Here is a 17877-nt window from a genome sequence, read left to right as displayed (position 1 = left end):
CTGAAGAAACACTGTTTGCATACAGATAATTTTAATAATAGTTTCATATATATACATGTTCGTGCCAGTATTGAATATGTTGATATTTTAGGTAAAAATTAATCTGCAAATCAAAATAAGAGAGCAACCGACATTAAATGGATGTGCGTAAAATAGTTCTAAACTAAACATAAAAATAAAATGTATAAAATAAATGATTAATTTAAAACCTGTGCATAGATAAACATATCTTGGAAACAATTGCTCTCACAATATGACGGCGATATTAACTTACGGTCTATATTGATAAGACGTCTATTCTTCTATGACCGTGCTGTTCTAAAATTACAAATGATAATAAGTGATTATAATAGTCTGTTTTGTTATTTTCTGTTTTGTTATCTTGACTAAAGTTTTTTAACCTTCTTATTTGTTTTCCTTACGTTGAATGGCGAATGACGTAGTATCCCTGCGACGGAAGTATGTTGGTGACGACTTGCTGTTGTAGCTTGACAGCTAAACAAGTGTTGTCAAAATGTTAGACACATAACACACGGTTCACTTTAAAGAAAGACGGTGTTTTTGTCCTCGGGGTTAAAATGAACTAATCTTGGCCTGCACTTTGCAGCACTGGGGTTTCTGGAAGTGTTTGAGGTTGTTTAACTCACATCATCATGTCGTTTCTGGTGGACTCAGTCATCATGTTCACCTCTCAGGTAATCGGTTGGAAGAAGTGTACTTTTCTGTAGTTAACTTAGGTTTTTAGGACACGGGACCGGGTCTTCTAATATATTTCAAGATGAAATATGCTCGGTATTACCCACATTAATTATATGGTTTCTCATAAGTAAAATTTTATAATGTACATATTAAAAGTGTTTTACCAGCTCAGTTATAAGCATATTCTGATATTGTGGTTGTACATATTTATCAACTTGCGACATATCAACCCTTAAGAAATGAGACCGTGTTGAATTAATGTGAAGTAGAAAAATGAATCTAGATTGAGTTTGAAACTGACGTCCATAAGATCTAGAAAACTACTTCATATATGAAGTTACTGTGTCTTTGTACTTCTCATCAAATATTTTTTTGCATATTTTGCTCAGGTGCTGTTTTTTGGGTTTGGTTGGTTGTTCTTTATGCGGCAGCTGTTCAAAGATTATGAGGTAAGGGTTGTTCCATTTGCAGCATTAGTGGTTTATGTCTCTAAAACACAACCGGTATTTCCTTACGACATGACATATCGATTCTAATAAAAAGAAACACAACAGATACAAATCTTTAGCAGACTTGTAAATGTTTTACAGTCAAACTGTGCTTTGTTTTCAGGTGCGACAGTATGTTGTCCAGGTGGTTTTTTCTGTCACCTTTGCATTTTCCTGTACAATGTTCGAGCTTATCATTTTTGAGATTCTTGGGGCCTTAAGCAGCACGTAAGTGATATTTTGCTTTTGGGGAAAAGGCCTGTTCACACATATATTTGTTAAAACAAATACAATTTGTTAATCATCACGTTTTGTCCCAGTTCCAGGTATTTCCACTGGAAGTTGAATCTGTATGTGATTCTGCTGGTTCTAATCTTTGTGGTGCCTTTTTATATTGGTTACTTTGTTGTCAGCAACATACGACTATGTAAGTTCAAGAAATTAAAAAAAACCTTTTAGGAAAAAACATTTGGAGGTGCTGTTCTCATGGTGATCTATTTACTTGTCTTATCAGTGCAGAGGCAAAAACTCCTTTTTGCCTGTATGGTTTGGTTTACCTTCATGTATTTCTTCTGGAAGTTAGGAGATCCATTCCCAATCTTGAGTCCAAAACATGGTGAGTAAACGAGGCTTCATCAAAATGTTGCATTTCATGCCGTGTTAGCGTCATGCCAAAGTATTCGCATCCTTTTAGGATTTTTCACATTTTCTAAGGAACTTCAGTGGAGTTTATGTCATAAACAAACATGAAGAAGTGCATACATGAGATATGGAAGGGAGAGAAAAGATAGTTTGTATTTTTTTTCTGAAATAATAATTGAAATCTGGTGTTATACTTAACCCAATTGCATTTAGAGGCCAGCTAAATAGTAAATAGTCTACCTGTGTGTAATGTAATGTCGGTATAAATACGGCTTTTCTATGAAGGCATTGGAGGTTTGGTAGAGAACATTTCTGAACAAACAGCATCTTTATAGCAGTGTGTGAAGAAGAAAGCCATTGAATGTCCTGGAGTTTGCCTCAAGTAATGTAGGGAACAGAAAATGTACTGCTTTCATATGACCTACATTTACATTTTTTGCCTAGATTCCCTATGCAGGTTCGTCTTGCAATAGAACAGCTGCTCTATACATACAGCCAAAGAAACAGAATAGATTCAATTAAAACATTTGAACACCTGAAAAATTATGTTCATAAACACTTCATCCAATCTGACTGCCAGTGGAGGATTTTCAAAAAAGAATTTCGGGAAAAATTTCAGTCAAAACTGGCAGAAGTACCACAAAAGACTTGCCTCTGTCATGCAGGGAGAGATGTTTCTACAATCCACAGATTGTACTTCATACATTTCAAATATTTGTTTTTTTAAAAAAGACAATACAAAAAGAAAAATATTTTAAAACCATGAATTGTTTTCCTCCCATTTCACAGCTATATGATACTTGTGTTGGTCTATCACATAAAATCTCATTATAATACAGTGAGGTTTGCAATTGTAATGTGGCAACATGTGAAAGAGGCCATTTGCAAGGTTCTGCACCATCATTCATCTGTGAAGTTTATGAGCTGTTTGTTGTTTAATGTCTCTTTCTGATTGATTTTGTGCAGGGATTCTGTCCATTGAGCAGCTCATCAGTCGTGTTGGTGTGATCGGAGTCACTCTTATGGCTCTCCTCTCAGGGTTTGGTGCTGTCAACTGTCCATACACATATATGTCCTATTTCCTCAGGTTAGGCCCATGGGCTGTTTCTTTGCAGTATTCAAGCAGAAGGTGGCAGTGTGTCTTCACAGTTAGTTTTTGTTGTTTTCACAGAAATGTAACAGATAGTGACATTCTTGCTCTGGAGAGGCGGCTACTCCAGACCATGGATATGATTGTCAGCAAAAAGAAAAGGTGGGATTAATGATTCCCCCCACCTCTTGATCTTCAATCCATTTTTTTTTCTCCAAAAAGTAAAATAATGGTTTCTTTTGCCTCTCAAGAATTGCCATGACAAGGAGGCAGATGTTCCAACGAGGGGAGGACCAAAACAAACAGACTGGTTTCTGGGGCATGATCAAGAGTGTCACCTCTACACAAACAGGCAGTGAAAGTATCCTTCACGCTTGGATGCAAGCATCTCTATATTTTAGATTCCTGTTAACTGTCCAGAAAAATATTAGCTGCTGTGATCCCTGACTTCCTCGCTGTAGATTTGTCTTTGATCCAGCAGGAAGTTGATGCTTTGGAGGAGTTGAGTCGACAACTCTTCCTGGAGACGGTGGATCTGCAAGCCACCAAGGTAAACAAATGTGTGCTCGAGTATTATCTTTACATCTTGTACTAGAAACAAATAGGACTAAACAACGTTTTTAAAAGAATTTGGACCTCCTAATTGGATAGGAGACTGGGATTTGCTGAACATGCAGATTATCTTGCCTAAGTAATTCATAATGTCTTGCTGCCCTGCTTTTATATAATTTACCCTGTTTGAAATCAGGAAAGGGCGTATACACCACTGTATTTTTTTTATTTAGCTCAATCATCAGTACAGCTGTCCTTATTTTCCAATGGAAAATGAATTGGGTATATTAATGGAAAAAGTGCCTGCAGTGACTATGCTTTTAACTGAGGCCAACCAACCTTTAAAGCACTTAAGGGCTGGTTTACCTCTTTAGTATCATATTTGTTTACACATGTTCAAATACAGCGCTATCCATGGCTACACACATAGCAGTCACCAGGCCCTCACCAAATATAGCACCGTGTTATGACATAAAACGGTGTCATAAAACACCATGTGCTCTGTACAAGTTTGTCATGTCGTCAACGTTTTGAATGTTTTCACGCACAACACTTCTGTAATTAACACGTTTTGAAGGTGAGAGGGTGTGATGTGATTTTTTTGCACCTGTTGTCACAAAAAAATACATATTAATGTTACTTGCCACATAAACATATGATTATCTTTGACGGAAACCAGCAGAATCTCACCTGGAGTAAACATTTAACATGCATGAACATCAGCTTATTTACTCGTACATTTATTTATAACTAGTTTACCTAATTTTAATCATGCGGTGAGTGATTTGTCTTTTTTCTTTTCTTTAGGAGCGAATTGAGTACTCAAAGACCTTCCAGGGGAAATACTTCAACTTTCTTGGTTACTTCTTTTCCATTTATTGTGTTTGGAAAATCTTCATGGTAGGAACACTGCATTCATATTTTATATCTCACATAAACATTCACGTCACTTACTGCTGGTTATATATGTTTATTGCTGGTTGATTTGTTTACTTTGGAAAGGTGTGTTGTCACTGATTTTACTTTTAAACCTTTCTTCCATTTACAGGCAACCATAAACATAGTGTTTGATCGAGTTGGAAAGACGGATCCGGTGACGAGGGGTATCGAAATAACAGTGAACTACTTGGGCATCCAGTTTGATGTAAGAAACACACTTGTGTATGAATTCATTATTTCTGAGAGCTTTACTGTTACTTTCAAAGTCACTAGATGAATTTATTCCATCCCTCTCTGCCATCACTGCTTCTTTAATCTTGACATCAAGCCTGAATTTAAGCTTACAAATACATGTAATGATTTACTTTTCAGAAATATGTTTATGACTCCAAGTAATAACAGCTTGTGAAGATAATTCTCTGCCTTGTTCTCTCTGCAGTTAACCATGTGCTATTCATGTTCAGTGTGTTCACATAAACGCAGTTGTTAAACATAGTCCAAGAGGTTCACGTTCAAAGGGAGCAATCGAAAACTCCAAAGTTTTCGAGCAATCGGAAACTTTGGAGTTTACTTAACCTTTGGCATAAGTATTTAACACATATGCCAAAGGTTTTCTCTTTCATTCTATGTTCTCTCCTCTTTTCTGTGTTCCAGGTGAAATTTTGGTCCCAGCATATTTCTTTCATCCTGGTTGGAATAATAATTGTCACTTCCATACGAGGTTTGCTTATCACACTTACAAAGGTAATGATGGCCCATTGGTTAAAATGTGCACACTTAAATTCAGACTTAAACCTCTAACCTGCAGTTTATCAAGTTTTAACATGTGGCAAAGATTATACAATTACACCTAACGCCAAATATTTTTAAACCAAGTATTTAACACATATGCACATTTTCTTTCTTGAAAAGTATTTTTTTCAGTTTCCATCTTCTGAATATTGTCACCTTCATTTTATTTTAGTTCTTCTACGCAATATCAAGCAGCAAATCTTCCAATGTCATCGTGCTTGTCCTCGCTCAGATCATGGTGAGTGTGTGTTTCTACATAGTCGAGTACTTCCTGCAGCCTTGAGTTAAGTTTGAATCCATTTTTTAATTTTTATCTCAATCTATCAGGGGATGTATTTTGTTTCATCTGTGCTGCTGATGCGCATGAGCATGCCACTGGAGTACCGCTCCATCGTGACAGAGGTTCTGGGAGAGCTCCAGTTCAACTTCTACCACCGCTGGTTTGACGTCATCTTCTTGGTCAGCGCTCTGTCCAGCATCCTTTTCCTTTACCTCGCCCACAAGCAGGCACCAGAAAAACACATGGCCCTCTGAACACCTGTGGGGTGTTTAGCCTTCACTGATGCGTGGGATGAATTTTATTCTGCAGTTCTGAGAATAACATTCTCATGAGAATAACATTCTCAGAACTCAGAAATAATTTTTGAGGCATTTACTCCTGAATCAGGAAAAACGAAACATTTCTTAGGGTGACTATTGGAGCACATGCTGAAGGAACTTTGCAACTGGACTCTCATGAAAGCAGAGTATTTACAGAAAATCATTCGAATGAAAAAATAGGGTTCTTTCCTTGGTGTTAATTTTGTATACTTTTGGTTAATTCTTTTTATCTTTATCTTTTAACACACTGGTTGAAACAACACGCATTTCTTGTTTCACTGCAGGTTTTCCCACTGTGATTTTTTGTTTTAATGTACAGATATGTTATTAAATTTTGGAAGAAAGCAGGCACTCAAAAAGTCAGCCTTAACTCAGATGGAATGTGTTGATTTTTTTATTTTATGTTAGAAATGTGAACTTTTATGTCAAACATTAAATAAAGGAAAGAAAATACATGTTTACTGCATATGTAGCTGATTTTAAATTATGTTGACAACGATTATCTCAGGTTTGTAAAAGAGACTATATAATAATACAAGTTTTGATCAAAACAATACAGCACCCTCAACATTTATTGGCACTTCTGGTAAAAATGTGTCAAATTTGTGTTATCTTATTTCAGTAGATAATTACAAATCTAAAGCTTTGCTTTGGTTCTCTTACCCTGATGTTTATGGAGACTTTTTTTTTTTTTAACTTTCTTTATGGTTCTTCTTTCTGGGTGTAATGGTAAAAGAACATTTGGTTTCTCCAAGCTTTGTTTGTCACAGCTCCGTCTATTTTAAGCTTTGACTGTAGACGTGGACTTGTTTAGGTTAGTAGCCATCTTCTTGCAGCCATTGTCTGTGTTATGAGAATGAATATAGTACATATATGAAAGTTAAAGTTGTATTTATTCTTTTGGTTAATCACCTCCTTGAGGTTTCAGTGAATGTGGAGAGTACTGAAGTTTTTCTTAAAGGCACCAAAATGTTTTTCTGCTGTAAGTTCCAGGAACAGCTATTCTGCTATGAATCAGTTTTTGTGGGTGGTTTCTCAGTTCTGGTTTAATTATTATTTTTTAGTTGTTGTTGTCGTCTCTCTTACTGTGTTTCACTGGAATGTGTGAAGCTCAGAGAGCTTTAAAAGGAAACTCTTCAGATTCGGCCACATCTAGGATTTGTTCCTGCGGGCATCCTTTCAGAGCCTCTCATCGATGCCGTCTTCAGACGAAGATGATGACACAGAGGGCGTCTAAAAGTAAGAACAGAAAGTAAGATAACATTTTTGTTTGTCATATTTCAGCTGAACCCGACTGAAAGCCATAAGCAGGTAATTGGATTGAACAAAACTTGAAATAGTTTTCTCTATCAACTGAAACATTTCTTAGTTGTAGCTTTATTCAGATACACTTTTACAGAACAGTTTTTTGGTATTGCATCATCAAATACTTTCAAATACTTTTTGCAGCTTTCATTGCCATTCTTACACCAGCCAAAAAATGTGACCCAAGTTGTGCAGTCTTTGTTTATGTTATTTAATGACAAAGGCATTCATCTTTCGGGGAAGGGTAATATCTACATTTATTGCAATTCATCCAGTACTGTGCTCAAAGATGTTCATAGCCCTCTTGCCACATTATAACCACAAACTTCAATGTTTTATATTTCGATTGTCAGTGATGGACCAACACAAAGTGACACAATTATAAAATGGAAGAAAAATTATACAGGATTTTAGAGGAAAGTGCAAGAATTTTTCCACGCCGCTTTACTTTGATACCTTTAAATAACATGAATAAATAAATAAATTCAGCTCATTGACCTTTCTCTTCAGCCATTTTCTACTTTGTGTCGGTGTGTTGCATTCAATCCTGATGAAGCACATTGAAATATGTGCTTGTAACATAACAAAATGTGAAAAGTTCAAATGACATCAATAACTTTCCGGAGCACTTTAACCTCTTAACCTGCAGCAGAATGCCCATGTGCCGTTTTTCCATTGTATTTTCCGGGGATGAGGGTAATTAAGCAACAAAATGTTATGTGGTGAAACAATCAGCAGTATAACTCTAATCTCGACCCTCTTGTTAATCATATATATTTACCGTAGGATGATTTAGATTCTAAAATATTTTTAGAATGTCAAGGGACATATTAGTTGAAATTATACTCTAATTGTTCACAATTAGTAGTTAATCATTCATTGATTTGATACTGCGATAATTTGCACAAAATATCGCTCATGGATATTCTATTCATGAGCTTAACTATGGATAGGAACAGTCATATTTAAAACCATGCTGGTTTAAAATATTACCAGAGACGGCAAATAGCACCACTCACCCTCTGTCTCTCCTGTTGAGGTGGGGTTTCAGGCCTGGCTTCCTCCTGCTGTTGTTCTTTCCTGTTTGGTTCTGGAGCCTCTGCAGTGTGAGTTTTCCCCTTGGATGATTCCCCAAGGAGAAGGGGTGTGGTCTTCACACCTGTGGCTTTGAGCTGTTTGTAGACATCCTGTCTAGCCACCAGCATCTCCAGAGTGTTGCCACTTCTGCGGATTATGTTCACCGCCTCAGCATGGGTGCTCTGCTCCACATTGTTACCGTTCACCTCTATCACAATGTCATCGTTCTCCAGACCAGCCCTGTCTGCTGCACCGCCTTTCACCACCTGAAAATAGGTGTCTTTTACCAGGTTCTTGTGGAGCAGAATTTCTCGGACAGTGGTTGTTCTTCTTGATCTTACCTCTGTGATGTACTGGCCAAGCATCCCTTCAATGCCATTCAGGTGAAAGCCAAAGCCATCAGAGGTCTTCTCCATTTTGCACAATTTGGGTCTCGCTTCCTCCGTTCTGTCTCTTACAGGCATGGATGTTTTGGCAGGAGCAGGTAAGCTCAAAGCTTCAGTGTAACTGGGTGGGGAGTTGGAATCTTTCATCTCCTCCCAGAAAAGCATAGGAGACACCTTACCCTGTGAGACATGAAACATGATTACGGTATATTAGCATGTTGTCAACATTGTAAGCAGAACTAGAAAGACTAGAAGTGAGTCTGTTTCTCACCTGCTTGTACATTTGGTCCGTGTCTTTGTCCACGACAAGATAGGAGCATGTGTTGAGACATAGCCTGATCAAGTCCACCACCTGTTCATGGCTGCAGTTGTCCACATCGGTTCCATTGACAGCAACAACTCTGTCCATTTCCCTCAGGCCGGCTTTTTCTGCAGGACTGCCTTTGTCTACTTCCCTTATGAAGTGTCCTGCAAGAAATCATGGAGCATGTTGTTAAACCACAAGTCCTTCTCTGCAGTGAAACATACAGGGATATTTTTTGGCCTTGCCTTCTTGGCCTGGTTCCTGTCTGAGCAGGAATCCATATCCATCAGACCCTTTGATCATATTGATGAAGCGCGGTTGCAGTGGGAGAAACTTTACTGTTGCCAACCATGATCCTATCTTGTTTTTTTTGTTGCGATAGAAACTGTCCGTTTCCTTGTCAACAAGCAGGAGCATGATGCTTTTCCCTCCCAGTTTGATCTTTTCCACCACTTCGTCATGGGTGTGGTTTTCTATGTTCTCCCCGTTAACCTCCAGCAGACGATCTTCGTTTCTGACTCCAGCGTTGTAGGCTATTTTGCCTGAGTCCACCTGAGTCATGAACAATCCTTGTTCGTCTGGTAAAACAGACAAAATAGACTGAAGCATAGATGAAATCAGATGAAAAGCATTTCTTATTTGCTTGAAGAAACAGCGGAGCTTCTGTTTCAGATGTAAAAAGCCATTTGGTGACATTGTAAAAGTACATCAGAAAAGACAGAAGTATTTTAAATGTCTGCAATCATACATATTTTTTTTATGTTTTTTTTAAATTATTGTGTCTGAACAAAGTTGAAAATCTATAGAACTATACAAATTAGAAAACAACCATTCAGTAGATGTAGTCACACCAAATCCAAGGTTGTCTTCTCTAGCACATGTTTTATTCATCTCTCTAGGGCAGGCTATTCAAGTTTTAATTTTTACAATTAGATGTAATAATAATACAGAAATAATCTACCTGAAACTGAAAACTAGGAGGTGTTATTGGAATTTCCAGTTTCATGTAAAGGTACTTAGTTTTAACCTAGCAGAGTCCATCTAGCTCTGTTGCTAGGTAACATAAAGCTCCATCAGCTCTGCAGTGAAACCTCTGAAAAATCTTAAAGAACCTTGAAATACTAATTCAACAATGTTCCTGTCACAAATGGTGATAAAATTATCTCGTCTTGTTCTTACACTCAATGGCTTTGTACTCATAAAGTTTATAACAAGTTCCTCTCCTTTAAGAGACCTCCAAGACTTTCCATCCTGCGATAAATGTTGTTCTCACAGAAACCAAGAGACTATTGGCTATTGTGTTACTACCCAGAGTGAAGATGATTTTATAGTTGATCAGATCTAGAAAATAACTGTCAGAGAAAGTAGGTTTTGGGAGACTTTTATGCATTTTACATGTTACTTATTAGGAACCCTCATAAAGATGTGAAATAACCTTAATATAAATTCATCTGCTATTGCAGACGTAAGCAGAACATTTTAGAACATACAACCTTAATTAGACAATATTAACTCAGTATAAAACATTAAATTGTTTAATTTAAAGTCTCCTTGTGTCTCTGAGAGTTACCTTGAATAACTTCCTAAGGGTTTTGGATAAGAAACTGGTTGTTATGGAGACCTGGTCATCTTTTTGTTGCAGTTCCCTACCTTCTCTGCTGTGAAATGTGTGTGATGCCAATATAAACTTTCACCCTGCCTAGTGGCCAGTTAGAATGGTTTTATTGTCACATTATGTCTAATTATGGATTACTAATTTAAAGTTTACAGAAACTCAGATCAACTCAGAAAGTATAGATAAAGACAAAAAAATGCTTCAGTGAGATTTAATTTCTAGGAATTGCATAAATGTGTGTGGCACAGGTGATTTTGAAAGAAACACAAACATCCTCACATGAATGAACACATGTATTCAAATTAAATGCTGGGTTTTTCTCTTCTAAATGTTCAGTCTATAAAACTATACTGTAGCACTGAATAATAATATCATATTATGAGGATTTTCACACCGTATAACCTTTGGTGCTATAAATGCAGTTCCATATCTTACCTCTTGCTGAGCGAAGAGAAAACCCAAATCCCATTTTAGACCTGACCAAGTAGCACAGTTTGAGTTTTGGAGGCTCTTTGGTCGCTCCATTGGCCACTGGTGTGTGTTGCGGATCAGAAAGGTTCACCCCCAAAGCTTTTGCTTGCTTGTAAGATGATTCATCCAGGATGTGGAATGTGACGGATGCCCCGCCGTTCCTCACCAGCTCCACCACCTGTAAAAAGGAAAACCGAGAAGTTTGGAAAAAAACAGGGAAAAAAAAACAAAACAGAAAATGAGTCGGACTCATTATTGATTTGATTAATGCACTGCAGTGCCTCTGAAGGCCTGCTCACCTCTGAGTGGGACAGCCCATCAACAAATGTTCCATTGACCCGAAGGATGCGGTCTCCGTCTTTCATGCCAGCCAGTTCAGCAGGGCCTCCCATTTCCAGGCAGCGGATCAGATGACCTTCCTCATTTTGCTCCACTCTCAGATAGAAGCCAAACGTTTGACCCGGAGTCTTGGTCAGAGAAATCACCCTCGGCTTATAGGTGGTCATGTCTCATAATGGAGTAAAAGAATCACAATCTAATTATTATTCTTATCTAATAACTCGTATGCAGTGAAACGGAGATCTTGCATTGTATTAGATTGTAATAACATTTGACATGTATAATTAGCTGGATAAAGAAAGTGAAATCACAGGGGAAATATATGCTGAGAAATGTTCATCAGGATTATGGAAAATTTCCAATTTTCCTTTTGAGCATCTACCAAAACAACACAGATAGTTTTTTTTTTTTGCAAAGTTCTTCTTTTTCTTTTTGTAAAAATATAATAAATAGCTGATTAGCGGGAAACATGGAAAAAATGAATTGAACAACACAAAATATTGCAAAACACAATATGTTGAGAAGGTAGTAGAAGTGATTTGTCCAAATGACAATTTGTATTTTTTCTTTTGTGAATTTACCAAGATTATGTAAGTATTTCTGTTAAGATTTTTGTGGGGGTTTTTTTTTCTCTCTTTCTTGTTGCAGAAATATACTAAATTGGATGAAACATTGGAAACAATGAAAAAGTCACACAAACTATTGCAAAACACAATATACTCTGGAGATAACAGAAGTGGTTTGCCCAAATGGAACAGGTGCATGTAGTGAGCTTGATATTATGACAAAAAATGCAAAAAACACGACTTCTGAAATAGCGTTACATTTAAGGAGTACCTGCAGCACAATTTAAAATCCTTCCCTCCCCTCTTCTCGTAACCTGTGTTACACATTGTGCATAAACCTTTTAATAAACCACATGGAAATAAAAAAAAAAACATAGAAGTGCTGATGACTTCAGATGAGAAGTTAATCTTCCATTATCGTTCAGCAGAGCTGGGTAATTATTAACAGACGACACAGCTGACCGTAGGTCATAAAAAAACCACATGGACTTTGAATGCACAATAAGGATCATCCCTTTAATTCCTTCGATCGCTTGTTATTAAAGCTGGGCCATAAAGGGATGTGTACTTTTGTTGACGCATCTGACATGTGAAACACACTGACTTCAGAGGAAAACTACAAAAAGATGTGAGGTTCTTTATTAAGAGAATGGTTCATTACTTGTACACCTTCGTCAGCAAAGCGAAAAGGATGAATCTCAGTTGTTTTTCCTGCATTTAGGCTGAGTGCTTCAGATTTACAAAGATAACAGAATGAAGTTAGATTATGCTGATGATACATAGATTTTCTTGAACACCTACTCTCTGCCAGTTTACCCCGTAAGAAGAAAATCATTCACCCTATAGTATAGAAATCTATACTTATAAATTTGTTGTTTTTTTTAAACGTTTACAACCAAAATTATTTCCTTTAATTTCTTGGAAGCTCTGTTGTGATTTGTCCTCATTGCAAGAGTCTAAAGGGATTGTTAAACCACTTCATGGTTTTTAAAAATGCAGACATGTAATTAGGAGATTTGAAGTAATCAGTAATACTTTGTTTTCTTGTTGCTGTATTGTTTGTCAAACATCTAAGGATCTCAGATTTCCTGATCTACTGATCTCTTAAATTTTACTCAGATTTCTGTCAATCTAAAGAGGTCCTTAAATATATTTTATGCTGTAATGCTATTAAAAAACTAGAATTAAAATGAGAGAATATTCAAAAATTACTCACCAGCTTGTCTCTGCTTGACGTCCAATTCCAAAGGGGGAGCTCACCTGTCACTGATTAGCCGTTACTGCGTCTTAAAGCTGCTTCCCTCCCACCTCTCCATCTCTCCATGTGGACTTTGACAGGTCAAAGATGAGACTAAAGGGTGAGTTATTTAACAGCTTTTAAATAAGGCTGTTATGGCTGTGTGTCGAGGCGATGGCAATGTGCAGCCTTTCGTCTAAGGGTGAGCAGTCATCCGTTCAGTGGTCAAAGGTACACAGCACTGATGTCAATTCACCAATTAAAGTAGAAACATTACAGTTAAAATGAAGCGGGAAGCATTATTATGGTGTTTGTTTATGAATAATGAATGATTTTACTTTGTTACTTAACGTATTAGACCAGGAAGCCACATTGTCGTGGATCTTTATGTTTTAAATCAGTGGTTCCCAAAGATTTCCTTGGCCCCCCTGTGGATTACAATAAAATCCCCCCAAAACAGAAAAAAAAAATCAACTGGGCACACACATCCTTCAACCAGACATAAACCTATACACATATTTTATTTTCAAACTCCACAGAAGTTTATTTCACACTTCAGGTTGCAACAAAACACACTACAAACCATCAAACCAACCATCAGTGAAACACTTTTGTGTAACTTTTTTTTTTCTTCCATATCCCCCTTCCCCCTGCGCAATGGCACTGCACCCCCCCTAGGGGGCGCGCCCCACACTTTGGGAACCACTGTTTTAAATAAACATCAGTTTTGCATTTAGGAGGATCGATCGAGCTAGTTTAGATGACATATCAGCAAACGTTTATGTTTATCAAGAAAACAAAAGTCATATTAAGCTTTGGGGACTCCTTAATAGAATATATTTTTTTTCTAAAAATATATTTGTCATTTTCAAACAGTTTTAAAAAAAATCTTCCTTCAAATAAAAAATAATAATCCAAAATGTTACAATAACTTAGCAAAATCCTATGTGTGTAATACAAAGCAGTGATATAACACTGTTCGATTTGTGACTGAGACATCATCAATTTTATAAAATTGTAAGTCCCTTAAAAATGCACTGGTAAATATTTCGAATGTTTTGACTTTTTTTTTCAGAGAAGAACTGTGTTTTTTCAACACATGGGCAAGTATATTTTTTTTTATTAATGTGGTATGTTCAACTGTTTTCACAAACACATGTTTTTGAAAAAGGAATGAGATGAGCTGAAGTCATTTTTATTGTTGTGATTATGTTACTGCAGTAAAACCCTCCCTTTATTTTAAGGCTGTTTATTGTGTGTTACTAAACTTTTCCAGGAATGTCAATCATTCCTTTTCCAAGAATGATTGACACAAAGCCATTTCAATCATTTGAACTTCAATAAGTTGCACAGAAGTTTTTGGGGGCTCTTTTTTTTTCAGTCTATTACCACAAGGAGCATTAATGCATGCTGAGATATTCCTAACTGTACGTGGAAAGATGTATAAAATCCATTACCTACTGGACATCAATTTCCATTCAGCAGCCTGCAAGAACACATATCACATTACCCCCACTGTCTTTGTGCACACTGCAGAAATAATGATGCAAACAAAACCATCTCACTACGCATCACTTAACTGTACTTACTTCAAGTCACTACATTTAATCTCTTGTACAAAAACAATATAAGATATTCCAAATGTTTGTGCTTCATTGTTAAAAGAAGGATCTTGTATGTTCAGAAAAAAAGTACAATATTTTCCTACATAGTGCAGCACAAAATGCAGTTAATCATAACATTGTCTATTTCAAAAAGAAAATAGCATGATCATGATGCATTTAGGGACAAGTGTTGCAAATTACCTATGACCATACACACACATCAGATCATTTTTATCTGTGTTTTTTTGTCTCCGTTCCTATCAAGTAAACAATAAGTAAAATTCAAAAGTTCTTCCTGCATGCTTTTGGAACTTTGTTGAATTTCTAAATTCAGAATTAACCATTTTTGACCCAGATGGTTAGAAAACATACAAACATACTGTATATCCACCGCTAACAATTGCATAGACCTCCCACAGCTGACTGCAAGTTGTAGAGAAATCACACACTTTTCACAGCCATCAGCCAGATCTTGGAATTGTTCTGTCTGGATAAAAATGGTAGAGCTAAATTTTTGGTATTGTTGAGATGAGGATTATTCCAAAAGTTTAATTTTATCTCACTTTCTTTTATTCTAAAACCAAAGTTTATGTGTATTAAGATTATTAGCTCAGCTGGAACAACTAACTGATTGCAAAGTTTAACTTATTTGACACAAACTTTCAACTCCTATGACATGAGATTGATACGGCTGTTCAGGAACATCATATGAACCACCATGGCTGGAGCTTGCAGTGAAGTGGAAACTGCTGGAACAGCAGAGGGACTTTCCACAGTCCCTCTGTGGAACTGTTCATCTTGATGGTTTACCATCAAGATGAGCAAAGAGGACCATAAAAGACATGGCTGCTCCTAAATCAAGACTTCTGAAGTCACTTACAAACCAAGCAAACCACATCGCCAAGCTAGAGAAGTTTTATAGGTAGATGTCACAAAGATTGAGCCTTTTCGCCACAATGAAAAATGCATGTTTGGAACATATTTGTGCACTTATGAAAGTTGTACAAAATTGTAAAAATAGCCATTATTAAGACCGAAGACTATCTAATGACCATTCACCTTCACCTCAGTGCAACGGATGTATGACTGAAACTTTTTAATGCTCAAACAGCACAAAAATCCCAAACATATCAGTATTGGTTTCAGAAGGAATAAAACATTAAGCTTCTGGAATGGCCACAACCTAAGCCCTATTAAAGATTTATGAACTAAGCTTAAAAGCTGGAATGATAGCAGGGAATCAGCTAATTTAAATATTTGTTGCTCTCAGGTAGTACAAATCTCATGAAAACAATGTTTACAAATAACCGTGGAAGCCTAAGAAGCATCAGTGTGCTTCCAGATACTATATCACCGTGTTTACCTCCATAACAAGCACTTCAGCCTGGGCTGGGCCGGTGATCTGAGCATACCCCATTACGAGACAACACGGCTCCCACCCGGCAGCTTTCCCCCTCCTTGCCGACCTGGTACAGTGTTTTAGCAATCGATATCAGGAGTCCACGAGCCAAACAGCAGAGGAGGAGAGGACAGATAGGAGACAGGAAGCTGTTTTAGCTTGGTTTAGTGCTGATGTATTCACTATCCATCACCTGCCGTCATCAGCTTGTGTTTAATGTCTTCCCCTGACGATGAATGCCTGTATTGATGAGCCTTCCGGGGCTGCAGTTGTTCATTTGATCTGTAACAAAATGGGAGGGTGTTTACAGAAATGCGAAGAAAGTATGGACATATTGATGCGTCAGAATATGCAGAAATGGGCTGTGAAGTACCACCCCAGCAGTGATTATATTCAACTAGTCCTCATCAGTACTGGAGCATCCATAATCAATGCTCCACGCTATGCAGCGATTACCTCTCTCAGAAGGAAGCACTAGTCGCTCTTCTTGTCTTGATTGGAATCCTCACAGGCTTGTTTATCTGGGGTAAGAGGCTCTGCACATGACCTGCTGCAGCCACTCAAAACTGGAGAGAGATTACAGAGGCCATGCTTGAAATAATGGTCCTATTTTTTTAATCTACTCTTCTGGGAGTCCCTTGAGTGTTTAAAGGCCAAGGAAATGAGGTCTGCTTCCTGCAGCAAAATCAAGACCTCAGGAGGAGCGACAGTTTAACTTCCCAAATGTACAAACAGAATAGTAAAGAAAAACAATCTTGTGCATGCCTTAAGTCAAGATTATTATAGTCTTATAAGATATTCATATACTCCAACTTTTTAACAGATACAAATCTGATACATCTGACATGCATTTGTATTCATCCTCCCTTGAGTCCAGGGTTTGTAGCGCCAATCCTGGAGGGCAGGTGTCCTACAACTTTTACATGTGTCGCTGGTTCCATGAATCAAAATCAATAACTTTCCCAGTACGCAGTCAAGTTCTTCAGATTCATTTGAACTGACGATTTGAATCAGGCATCTAAAAGCGATTTCTTTTTTTAAAAAAAGCTTTTCTAAAGTTGAAAGGCAGAAAAATATGTTCAACAGAACCAAAGAACATGCCTGAAAGAAATGGCCTTGGCTGTGTTTGTTTGAAAAAAGAGATCTGAATAGTCCTGATGAAAATCACACAATTTTATCATGCTGTAAATAAGCTTAATTACAAAATAAATTCAGCCAATTTTGAGTAAATAGTTTTCTGATAGTTATTACTCTACTCGTGCCTCCTTTGGTTGATTACAATTACAATAAAACTCAGCTTTCAGTGTTACTGACGTCTTTGGATGATTTTGTTAGACGTTAGAAAGGACTGAATCATCATCAGCTGCAATAATAGGACTGAATATAGTATAATTTTGTTTCTCGAAAAAAAACACCTCTCTTTAATGCTCAAAACTGATGAACTACATCAATGTTTTAAAAAAAACAAACTAGATGTTTTATTGCTCACATAAACTTTGATTTGTGACAATCTGCTCAAAAAAAGAAACAGGTTAAAAATATTGTTCATGGAAACATGACATTTGGAAAAAAATGATAGGAAAAACAACCTTCAATGGTGGAAAGAAAATAGTCACACACTTCAAATTGCATTTATTAAAATGTGCTGATGTGCATTTAATAGACAGAAATTATAAGTGAGTTGGCAAGTGGTCAGCATGGTGACAATCCAAAATAAGGAAAGAGAATATACAATGATTAACATCCTAACATCAGACAATGTGATCCGTTTC

The 17877-nt window shown here is 37.0% G+C and overlaps 2 protein-coding genes across 3 annotated transcripts; one reads left to right on the top strand and one right to left on the bottom strand.

Moving 5' to 3' along the window:
• The first annotated feature begins 458 nt into the window (after window positions 1–458).
• Window positions 459–6257, top strand: si:ch73-390b10.2 (Golgi pH regulator). 2 transcript variants are annotated; one of them, XM_032568612.1, is made up of 14 exons: window positions 459–695; window positions 1089–1148; window positions 1312–1415; window positions 1508–1614; window positions 1702–1803; window positions 2796–2916; window positions 3001–3081; window positions 3171–3280; window positions 3381–3469; window positions 4279–4371; window positions 4520–4615; window positions 5065–5154; window positions 5375–5440; window positions 5530–6257. In XM_032568612.1, the coding sequence occupies exons 1-14, from the start codon at window positions 654–656 to the stop codon at window positions 5734–5736; spliced, it is 1368 nt and encodes a 455-aa protein (XP_032424503.1). In that variant the 5' UTR covers window positions 459–653; the 3' UTR covers window positions 5737–6257. The 2 variants fall into 2 exon arrangements, with proteins under 2 accessions (XP_032424503.1, XP_032424502.1); XM_032568611.1 differs by having other exon boundaries at window positions 3378–3469.
• Window positions 6258–6515: 258 nt separating this feature from the next.
• pdzk1 (PDZ domain containing 1) lies at window positions 6516–13189 on the bottom strand. Its single transcript, XM_032568610.1, has 8 exons — window positions 13082–13189; window positions 11260–11468; window positions 10925–11138; window positions 9120–9452; window positions 8842–9038; window positions 8526–8750; window positions 8127–8450; window positions 6516–7035 (listed from the first exon to the last, which is right to left on the bottom strand). The coding sequence occupies exons 2-8, from the start codon at window positions 11464–11466 to the stop codon at window positions 6982–6984; spliced, it is 1554 nt and encodes a 517-aa protein (XP_032424501.1). The 5' UTR covers window positions 11467–11468; window positions 13082–13189; the 3' UTR covers window positions 6516–6981.
• Window positions 13190–17877: the final 4688 nt, after the last annotated feature.

This window comes from Xiphophorus hellerii, chromosome 7, assembly GCF_003331165.1.
Source record: "Xiphophorus hellerii strain 12219 chromosome 7, Xiphophorus_hellerii-4.1, whole genome shotgun sequence".
In the NCBI taxonomy this organism is placed as follows: Eukaryota; Metazoa; Chordata; class Actinopteri; order Cyprinodontiformes; family Poeciliidae; genus Xiphophorus; species Xiphophorus hellerii.
Note: the sequence above shows the minus strand (reverse complement) of the source record. Positions and strands in the feature narration are given on the sequence as shown.